Source organism: Monopterus albus, unplaced genomic scaffold, assembly GCF_001952655.1.
Source record: "Monopterus albus unplaced genomic scaffold, M_albus_1.0 scaffold99.1, whole genome shotgun sequence".
NCBI classification, from domain to species: Eukaryota; Metazoa; Chordata; class Actinopteri; order Synbranchiformes; family Synbranchidae; genus Monopterus; species Monopterus albus.
In genome coordinates this window covers 561,547-571,899 of record NW_018127979.1, presented here as the reverse complement: position 1 = coordinate 571,899, position 10,353 = coordinate 561,547, and the positions used below count along the sequence as shown (strand labels likewise).

The 10,353-nt window shown below is 39.4% G+C and overlaps 2 protein-coding genes across 3 annotated transcripts; both read left to right on the top strand.

Annotated features, from left to right (window-relative positions):
- p2ry8 (P2Y receptor family member 8) lies at positions 1 to 3,624 on the top strand. Its single transcript, XM_020609468.1, has 3 exons — positions 1 to 483; positions 1,547 to 1,866; positions 2,394 to 3,624. Exons 2-3 carry the CDS (start codon positions 1,574 to 1,576, stop codon positions 3,157 to 3,159), a joined length of 1,059 nt encoding a protein of 352 aa, XP_020465124.1. The 5' UTR covers positions 1 to 483; positions 1,547 to 1,573; the 3' UTR covers positions 3,160 to 3,624.
- A 192-nt stretch (positions 3,625 to 3,816) lies between these two features.
- On the top strand, positions 3,817 to 10,126 carry asmtl (acetylserotonin O-methyltransferase-like). Of its 2 annotated transcripts, none has more exons than XM_020609562.1 (15): positions 3,817 to 3,914; positions 4,827 to 4,940; positions 5,088 to 5,219; positions 5,306 to 5,353; positions 5,457 to 5,521; positions 5,637 to 5,701; positions 5,884 to 5,989; positions 6,359 to 6,698; positions 6,774 to 7,013; positions 7,820 to 7,982; positions 8,105 to 8,304; positions 8,420 to 8,552; positions 8,644 to 8,784; positions 8,941 to 9,063; positions 9,919 to 10,126. In XM_020609562.1, exons 2-15 carry the CDS (start codon positions 4,836 to 4,838, stop codon positions 10,122 to 10,124), a joined length of 2,067 nt encoding a protein of 688 aa, XP_020465218.1. In that variant the 5' UTR covers positions 3,817 to 3,914; positions 4,827 to 4,835; the 3' UTR covers positions 10,125 to 10,126. The 2 variants fall into 2 exon arrangements, with proteins under 2 accessions (XP_020465218.1, XP_020465217.1); XM_020609561.1 differs by lacking the exon at positions 9,919 to 10,126 and adding an exon at positions 9,397 to 9,752.
- Positions 10,127 to 10,353: the final 227 nt, after the last annotated feature.

Below are 10,353 nucleotides of genomic sequence, written 5' to 3'. Positions count from 1 at the left end.
CACACCACTGTATGTTGTCCTCATTTGCATACATATTACAAATATTACTTTAAGGCATTTCCTGTAAGCCCTTTAGTTGTATTCAGTTGCCCCACATTCACACGTATAGCTGTAGACTGTAGAAATGATTTATGAACCAATGGCAACCTAGACTAGACAACCACGCAGATTACAGTGCTGAGTACATATTTTTCTTTATTTTTCTTGTTGACTTACAAGCACATTCAGAGCCTCTGTACCAGTGTGTTATGTTATGTGGAGAGTCTTAGACACGTGTGTCATTAACATTGTCCAACACCGAATCAAATAGGTGACTGTTACTACAGTTGGTAGGACGAAGCTTGTCACATGACTCATTTCCTTTCTTTCTCTCTTGCTCTGTAATGTAAGAAGTGCCCCATTTTCTCAGTAGTCACAGTATTTGTACCTCTATCTACAACTGACACATGCCTTCCTGTTCTGTTTGCCTCTGTGTTCATATAGGTGAGTTATCAACTGACTTTTACTGAAGTTCGTCTGGCGTGTGTTTGAATACGGGCCTTGCTGCACCATGTGCCATTTGTCAATTATATTTATGTGTCATCAGTGAAAATGCTTTTTCTTTTAATTGGCTTAGTAATATATAACAGAAATATGTATTATCTAACACTTGATCCCATTACAGTGGTACAACAAGTACTGTAGTCATCTGGAGAGAAAAAGGGAAAAATAATTCAAATTTTTGTATTAAAAAAAAAGAAGAAGAAACAAGCAAGCAAACACATTATAACCCAAAAATCTCAGTTTGCTAGTGTTGCAGCAAGAGTTATCATTTTTACAATGATTGTGCTGATTGCAGTTGTGGTAATGGTGTACTTTTCCTTACACAACTTCTTATAAAAATTACACTGACTCAGTAATGAATGTTTGTTTGGTCTGTGGTATTTCCCTTTCACCGCTACCGCCAGGAACACCATGTGTGAGAGAAAGTGTTTGTGTTTCTTGCCCGTGGTACAGATTAATCCATCTCATGGCACTGAACTAAAATTCAGTTTTGTTTCATCTCTTAATATAAGCCTATTATAATATGATTATTGAAATTTGTGTCTACTCCACAGACTTTTTCTGGTTTTAATTGTTTATGAACTACTCTATGCACAGCAACCGTTGACAGACTTCACCACAAATGATGTATGTCCTTTTCCTGTGTGAAAACTCCACCCGACACATGTGCAAACAACAGCTGTGTAATTCAGTGCTGACATGCAGTTCTGAGATAAATTCTACATTCTCTTTCACACCTTCAGATCACCTCACTTTTACACACACAAAACAAGAAACCTGTGAAATTGCTCGCACGCAACACTGCATAGAATCTGTTTCCCCCCACCCCCCAGTGGTGATTGATATCTGATAAATCAAAACTTTTTTCCACTTACAAATTACTAAACAGTGATTTATTATCCTGTATAAATTAGGATGTATATGATATTGCTTAAATTCCACCGGTATTTTGTACTAAAAATTATGCTTTTCTAAAAACCTCAACATTTGTTTAACCACACAGGTGAAGAGAGATTATACCCACCCAGTCATGGCCAGGAATTCTAGCAGCTTCAAACTAGACAATGCCACCCTGTCCCTGTTTCAGGATGTAAACACTGGCATCATCATTTCTGTCATCTACATGCTTGTCACAGCCATTAATCTGGTAGGAAATGGCCTTTCCATGTGGCTCCTCCTCTTCCGTACCTCCCCTAAGACTCCTTCCATCATCTTCATGATTAATCTCACTCTCACCGACTTGGCCCTTGGTACCGCCCTGCCCTTTCAGATCGCCTACCAGCTCCAAGGATACCACTGGACTCTGGGAACAAGGACATGCAGGTATTCTTTAAAAATACAGTGATGTTGAATTTATTGATACCAGGTATTCTCAGTGTACATTGGCTGCAATTAGTTCAACATTTTGGAAAATATGCTTATTTGCTTTTTTGCCAAGAGATGTTCAAGATTGATACCACTCTCATATCTGTTTGGTGTGGAGTTGCAGCCAGCAAGACTATTTCTTGGTCAGGTGCAGTGACTTCCTGGTGTTGCCTGATGGTCTCATAGTCCTGTGAATTCACAGTGTCATTTTTACACTTTGTACAGATTGAACAAACAAGACACAATGTGATAATTACTGAAGTTGAGAGGAACTCCAAGGCCACAGTCTATTACCAAACAGCTGTTTCCTATTTTCTAACCTTTATCCTAAATTAAATTGCCCATAGGCTAGTAGTAGTAGATTCAAACTGAACAACCAGTTATGAGTCGTTCTCATTCCAAAAATCAATGTCAAACTATACCTCAAATTATCATTTTGCTGAATGATGAAATAAAATGCTCTTCTTCTACTTATCTACCTACAGTTTTGTGACCCTTATGTTCTACACCAATATGTACTGTTCCATCCTGACCATGATGGCCATTGGCATTGACCGCTACCTGGGCATTGTCAAACCCATGCAATTCAGACAGACCAGGAAGCGCAAGTTCAATGCTGTCATCGGCTGTCTCGTTATGTGGGGTTTGGTCCTGAGTGTTCTGTACCCGCTGATGACCACAGACCTGACCTTTGACATTCCTGAGCTCGGGATTACCACTTGCTTTGACGTGCTGAAAAAAGACATGCTCCCGTCCATGCTAGCCTGGGCAGCCTTCCTCCTCAGCATGGTGTTCATCCTTTTCCTCTTACCTTTCTGTGTCACAACATTCTGCTATGTTAGTGTCATACGCAAACTGGCCAGAGATTCCAAGACAGCCCAGAAAGAGAGAGCAATACGCCTGGCCTTCATTGTTCTCCTGGTCTTCACCGTCTGCTTTGCACCCAACAACATCCTCCTGTTGAGTCACACTGTGCTGAGACTCTTCTATAAGAAGTCTGCTTACATGGCTTACAAACTGTCACTCTGTTTTAGCTGCCTAAACAGCTGCATTGATCCATTCATTTACTATTTTGCATCCAAAGATTTCAGACAAAAGCTGAGACAAATATTGAATCTGCAGAGCCTGAGTAGTATGGACTTGGTTGCAACGGATCATAAAGAGAGTCTGTACTCAGCACAGTGTACTTTTGAAGGTCAAGAGAGAGAACATAGCAAAGTATCTCTGATGCCAACACAAACCACAGAATAGCAAGAGGGAATGAGACAGAAAATAAGATTGAGCAATTGAGAAAAAAATCAAGTCATGCTCTTACAACATCCTATCTTGGTTCATATTTCAAAATAATTTTACATCATCTTTTTGTGTGCATCATAGAAACAGTGAACAACTACAACTGAGCCTCTGTGCCACAATCAGTCTTTATTTCTGCATAACCACCCATCCATCCTCCATCTACTATGTATACCATATATCCTGAACAGGGTTGTGGTGCATTACAATATGTGTGTGTGTTTTTTTTAAGAATGGCAAGCATTTATGGTCTGTATACATGTATCATAATAGTTAACGTAATTCTGCATGTAGCATGCACAAGTGCTAATAAAATGTGAATAAAATATTTGTATTATTTTTCCCTTAACTTCCCAAACATAGCACAGTTACCATTTTGTAACATTATATTTGAATATGTTTGTGTAAATGTTTCTATACTGTGATTTCTCTGTACTGTTATTATTATCGTTATTATTATTATTAGTTCACCTTTTAAATTTGTATGACATTCACTTTATACTTTTTGTATTTACTGTATTGTTCTCTATAAAAATAAATTCATAGTTTTTCTTGTTAATATGCCTCTTGTTGGGATAGTAGTAACTGCATGGGACGCTTATACTCTATTCTAAGTGTGCTATTGGTTGCTCCGCCCACACTGATACGTCATCACGTATGCGCCAACACGTTGGTTGTACCAAGAACCGTAGTAACTATCCTGGCTTCTGTAGGTAAGTTTGCACCTCACATATACTCTAATTAAAGCTCGGCCTATAGCTATATTTTAGGTGACCGTGTTTAATAATTGTTTTTTGGGTTGAACTCACTACCCAAAGGGAACATGAGCGTTTTGTTAACATGCAGTACGAGGAGCTTTTTCTGCTCCAGAATCCAAAATCCAAGTTGGCTGTTATTGACTGGTGCAGCTAACACATTAACATAAATAGAGTAGCAGTGTAGTTAGCTAATAATAATTATGTATGTTGAATGATATATTAATTGGTTGTTAGCTAACGATTATTATGTATGTTGAATGATATATTAATTGGTTGTATGCTTAAAACATGTAGGCTATTATATAACGTTACGTGATTAACTTTGGTTTCTTTCAGAGGATCCGCATATTGAGTATGTAGGTGCAATAACTTACACATATTGGCAACAAACATCAGTTATACATATACCTTTTTGCATTTTTTTTTTAATTTTAGTAGATGAACGACAGCCCATTGTCTTCTTTGAATGCACTGCATGTTTCCATGAGAAATATGTACCTAGGGCTGCAACTATTAAAATGTATTCATAATAGATTAATCACTTAATTGTTTAGTCCAATCAAAAGTCAGACAGTAGTATAAAATTGTCAGTTGACTGCTTATTTAGATGGATCAAGATAGAAATCACATACAAGCAGCAAATTGTCACATTGGAGAAGCTGGACTGAGCTTTCCTTGTAGAAATTACAGAAATTCTTAATTCCTTATCAAATTTGTTATTTTGACTTATTAGTTGCCGAGTAGGACCAGCTCTGTAGGGTCTGTCCTCAGTGACAGTGAAGAGCTACCGTCATCTGGTTACCTTTTGCTGAGTCTGACATAAACTAGGCCACTTCTCTAATGTTTAACTTCGTTCATCACTTTAAGAGCATTTAGATGAGAGCCACCATGTTGCTGAGCCCTGTCATTCCCAAGCTCTCCGGTAAACTGATCGTGCTGGCGAGTGGCTCTCCAAGGAGACTGGAGATTCTCCGCAATGTGGTATGTGATTACAGACATCATTGACAACGTATGGTGCTAATTCTAAGGCTGAACAAATGATCAACACTTGTCTTACCTGATAACAGTGATTGTGGAAACACTGATAATCAGAATTTTAATGTTGCACTGTGCCATGCTACATGTCAGGGCATACGATTTGAGGTGGTACCATCCTGGTTTAAAGAAACCCTTAACAAGGGACTTTTCAAAGCACCTCATGAGTATGCAGTAGAGACAGCCAAACAGAAAGCCCTGGAGGTTGCCCGGAGGATGCCCTTAGTGAGTTAAACCCCTTTTTGTTTGCCAGTATACAGTGTATTTCTGCTGTAGAATCACATATTCATAAGGTTTTGTGTTTTAATTAGAAACACCTGAAAACTCCAGACATGGTAATCGGAGCAGACACTATTGTGGTAAGAGAAAGGAGCATTACAGCATTTTATCTGCTTTCTGGCTGCAATATAAGTTGTATATTGTGTTTTTATTCACTTTGTTCATTGTTCTTCGTTTTCAAAGACTATAGATGGCATGATTCTGGAGAAGCCCATAGACAAACAGGATGCTTACAGGATGTTGTCACGGTCAGTATCACTTATGCAAATTCTGTCTGAACTAACATTAGAAACTGAACATGCACAGGATGTTGTGTACATTTTCTCAGTTTTATCAGTTTTTTTTTTTTTTTCCTTCATGTGTGTTGAGTGGTAAAGAGCACAGTGTCTTCACTGGTGTGGCTATTGTCATCTGCCATGAGAAAGAAAGTAAGTCATAGCTGTTCACAGTTCATTTTCTGTAGAAATGTGTAAAAGCAAATTTGTTGGAACAGTTAAGTCAAATGTAGGATGTGATGCCATTTTCTTAAACACATATTGGAAAGCTTTACTGTCCAAATGTTATGGTTCCATCGGCGGACACATTTCATTTCTGAACTTCCCTGTTTTAGATGGAGTGGATTATCAGATGATTGACTTCTTTGAGGAAACGAAGGTGAAATTTGCCCATCTGTCTGAAGATATGCTGTGGGAGTACATCAATAGCGGTGAACCCATGTGAGTACAAACGTTTGAACTTTTACAGATGTGCAATATGTACACTAAAGTCAAAAGCTTCGACTCACTTTCCCATTAAATTGAATGGGAAAGTGTGTCCAAACCTTTGACCTAGAGTGTAGTTATTGATTTCTTCCAGTGTAGCAACCTCATTTAAGTTGATGTGAGCTTCATGAACCTGCTGCTTTTTGGACTTTGAGACCTGATTTTTTTGTTTCTAGCTGCATTCTTGATTTTAAGTTAGAGTGTATTCTTTGATGAGGTCTGCATCTAATGAACCTGTCGTTAAATATACAACCCCTTTGTGTATGTGAGCACATGTTTAGCATCAATCGAAATCTATATGTATAAGTGGAATCTGTGTGTTAGGGACAAGGCTGGCGGCTATGGTATTCAGGCTTTGGGTGGCATGCTGGTGGAGTACGTCCATGGAGATTTCTTCAATGTTATGGGCTTCCCACTCAACCACTTCTGCAAACAGATTAGCCTTATTTACAACCACCGGACAACTTCTTCAAACCAGGACAGTGCATCTGTGGGTCTGAGTCACAACTCCCCTCACAACACCTCAATACTCACTCAGCCCCCACCCAACCTGACAGCTCAGTCTAGCCAAAGTCCCACCTCATCACCCATCCATAACTCCTCACCCAGCCCCATCCAAATACACCACACCCAGGACGGTCCTTCATCCAGTCCTGTCCACAAGGTTTGTATTTTTCACCCTATGAGCACAATCCATTACCATTCGTCATTATTTACCAGAACCCATCTGGCCTTATAGGTGAAAAGGAAAGGTAGTGAGGGTACAGCGGATGAGAGTTCCTGGAAGTTGCCAGACAGCTTGTTTACACATACAGCTGCAGAGTGTGAGCGCCAAGACTCTGAGAATACAACATTACCACAGACAACCAGCAGAGAGCAGGCGATTGAGCTCAGTGTGGCAGAACATGAGGCCAGTGAACCAAATAAAGAAGACTTGGAGAAAATCACTGAACTGGTGGATGGATTCAAAGCCTCAAAGGTAACTGGTAAACAGTGTGTGCTTACATTTAGGCTGTATGTAATGACTTTTGCACTGAAATATTAACTTTTAGTGTTTGCTATTGTTGTAGCTGACTACAGGTTATAATTAAGTGTTTTTAAGGAATAGACTTATTCTCTTTTTTGTTGAGAGTAAGATGAGAAGATCACTACAAATCTTGTATCAATATGATAAATATGAAGCACAAGTAAGGAGATGGGTATCTTAATGTAAAGGCTGGAAACAAAGGGAAATGGTTAGTCTGGCTCTGTCCAAAGGAAAAACATACTTCAGCATTTCAACAACTCTGAAACTCACTAATTAACATTCCTTACACAACAGTGTAAAATGATAAGCTGTGGTTTTACAAATGTAAAACCACAGCTTCTTAGGTGCAGTGACTTCCTGTAACCTTGGTGCCTGGCAACCTCAAGACTACATATTAAATGAAGAAGATATAACAGGTGGTAATTGATGTGCTTTCGAGGTGCTGGTTGATATTTAATGGATAGAGTGGTACCGATCTTCTCATCTAACGCTCCAGGAAAGAAAGTGAATAACCATACTTCCTAGAATGTTGAACTGTTCCTCTTAGGCTCTTTAAATGGACTTATTCTGAAGTGCAATGCACTGATATGGAACTCTAGTGGACCACAGTGAATTATGCATTTCTGGTGTTAATATACAGAAAGGAAACCACAAGTTACTATTTTGCTTGTGCTTCTCATTTGATCATGATCTGAGCAGATACTTTTTTATCACATTCAAATAAATAAAATTGTACTTTACTCCTGTATCTGGTCCAGGCACTGTTTACTGCATCCAGGTTGCATGTGTTTGACCTGCTACAGAGCAGGCCAGGCCTAGATGCAACTCAGGTGGCCCAGGAGATCGAAGCCTCTGTGAAGGGGACTGAACGCCTGCTGGAGGCTTGTGTGTCTCTGGGACTGTTAAAAAGCAAAGAGAGAAGTTAGTCAACACTGCAGCCCTGTTGATAATTACACAAGAATCTCTCCCTTTTTCATACTTTAAATGGATTAATACATTTAATTCTCAACTTAAAATCAACTTCTCTGTTGTTTTTCTCCCAGCCAGCCAGAAGACGGTGTATGAGAACACACGTCTGGCTGCGTGGTTTTTGTGGTCAGATGCACCTTTTTCTCTGCACGAATACATCCAGCACTGTAACAACACGTTGTGGCCTCTTTTCTCTCACCTTGAGAGCGCAGTGCGGGAGGGAACCAACCAGCACGAGAAGGCCTTCGGCAAGAAGTCAAAGGATATTTTTCAGGTGGTCGTCTTAAAGTTCAGCCTCAGATTTATAGTATATACAGATGAGATCATGAAAAACAGATCTTACAGATGCTGTTTTATAAATTTCCCTGTCATTTGTTTCCGTTTTAAAGGATGCTTACTTCAGCAGTAAAGAAGTGAAACTGAGGTTCATGAACGCCATGCACAGCATTGCCAAAGTTACAGGAAAGGCTGTTGCAACAGCCTTTGATCTCTCTAGTTATAAAACAGCCTGTGACCTCGGAGGTAAGGGCAGGATGAAAAAGTATAAAATTGTGTGTTTGAATAATAAACTGTTCTTCTACATCTCTTCTTTTTGATTGTTTTTTGAATCAAGGATGCACTGGTGCCATGGCCTATGAGTTTACTACAGCCCATCCTGGGTTGTCTGTGACAGTGTTTGACTTGCCAGCTGTTGTTGAGATGAGTGAACATTTCCATCCCCTGCACACAGACAACAGGGTATCGTTTGTAGCAGGTCAGTTTGTTCATCTAAAAGTACTGTCTATACCATTAATATTTAATGGTTAAAAGTTGACTTATGCTGTATTATTGGCTTATTTTACCAGTGTCAAATATAAATGTACACTTACTATGACTAAAATGTGTGGCTTTTTACTTTCTGTATGAGCAGGGGACTTCTTTAAAGATGAATTGCCCAAAGCAGACTTGTACATCCTGGCAAGAATCCTTCATGACTGGCCTGACGAGAAGGTGCACGTTCTGTTGAGTAAAATTGCAGATGCATGCAAACCAGGTAAAATTTTCATTTCTAGAATGAGATTGTAGCAACTGATCTTACTGATACGTTACCACATTTTCAGACACAGTTGAATCTGGTTTCAGTTATCACTGCTGCTGCTATTGTTAGTGTTTAACTGATAAAAAAAACTGAGAATGACTAAGAAGCTGACCGTGTGAAAGTTCTAAAACTGTGATGCTAGTGTTGTTTTCTGCCTGGTTCTTTTTTGGAGTTATTTATTCTTGTCCTGAAGAAGTTAATTAGAAGCAGAGAAGGGGATACATAACCAACATTATCTTTAAAGTTGTATATCACCATACACATCATGCACTTGCACCATGCTGCCAGGTTGTGGGCTCCTGCTAAGTGAGATCTTCCTGGATGAAGACAGGAAGGGCCCAAGGCGTGGGCTGCTGCAGGCCCTCAGCATGAGCGAAGGGAAACAGAGAAGTGCAACAGAATACAGCCTGCTGTTGAAGACCCACGGTTTTGTAACAGCAAATGTCAGGCGTACAGATAACCTGCTGGATGCCATGCTCTGCATCAAAGTGTGACAGACAACACTCTGTACAACACTGTAAAGAAACACTTGCAGTACATTGAACTGTATGTTGTAGGTGACTGTTGCTAAAATAAAGGACTAAGGAATAGATTTACAATGATGTGTGAGCCTCTCTGAACCAATAAAAAAGTCTTTATTTTAAGATGTATGTTTTTGTGTTATGTAAAGATGGTTTCAGTTTTTAAAAGATCTGTTTGTATTTGAAGTATTGGACACAAAAACTGTGAATACTATTGTGTGTGTCCTACGAAGCATTTTATAATTCCTGTTCCTTAAGCTCTTCAACAACTTGTTATGTTGGGCCTTAGGTTGTGCAGTGCTCATAGCTGAGACCATGCTGGATGGACAGACACCCTACTCTGCTCCGCAGTCTGTGAACATGCATGCCCAGACTGAGGGGATGAAGAGGAGGGAGAGCCAGTATGCAGACATGCTGAGCAAGCATGGATTTGGGTGCATGCGTGTGGTTCACACTCTGAACTTCCTTGATGTTTTTATTGCTAATAAAATGTAGCCAGGCATACAAATCCTCATGTTTTTCATTTATTTGTTATAATTTAAGGGTTTTGTTCAGGTTGTTTGATCAGTGGTGAGAGAAATATTTGCATTTTGCTTAAGTAGTTTTAGTTGTTTGATCAGTGGTGAGAAAAATATTTGCATTTTGCTTAAGTAGTTTCCCACAATGTGATGTCATTATAACTGCAGATAGACGAAGACAGCCAGAGAGTATTCAGGACTGAAAC

What these genes read in the sequence shown, in the direction of transcription:
- asmtl (XM_020609562.1), top strand. Translation starts at nt 4,836, where the DNA reads ATGAGAGCCACCATGTTGCTGAGCCCTGTCATTCCCAAGCTCTCCGGT. An exon ending in TGGAGATTCTCCGCAATGTG is followed by an intron (nt 4,941 to 5,087) that starts GTATGTGATTAC and finishes GCTACATGTCAG; the next exon opens with GGCATACGATTTGAGGTGGT. An exon ending in AACAGCCTGTGACCTCGGAG is followed by an intron (nt 8,553 to 8,643) that starts GTAAGGGCAGGA and finishes TTTTGAATCAAG; the next exon opens with GATGCACTGGTGCCATGGCC.
- p2ry8 (XM_020609468.1), top strand. Translation starts at nt 1,574, where the DNA reads ATGGCCAGGAATTCTAGCAGCTTCAAACTAGACAATGCCACCCTGTCC. An exon ending in CTGGGAACAAGGACATGCAG is followed by an intron (nt 1,867 to 2,393) that starts GTATTCTTTAAA and finishes ATCTACCTACAG; the next exon opens with TTTTGTGACCCTTATGTTCT.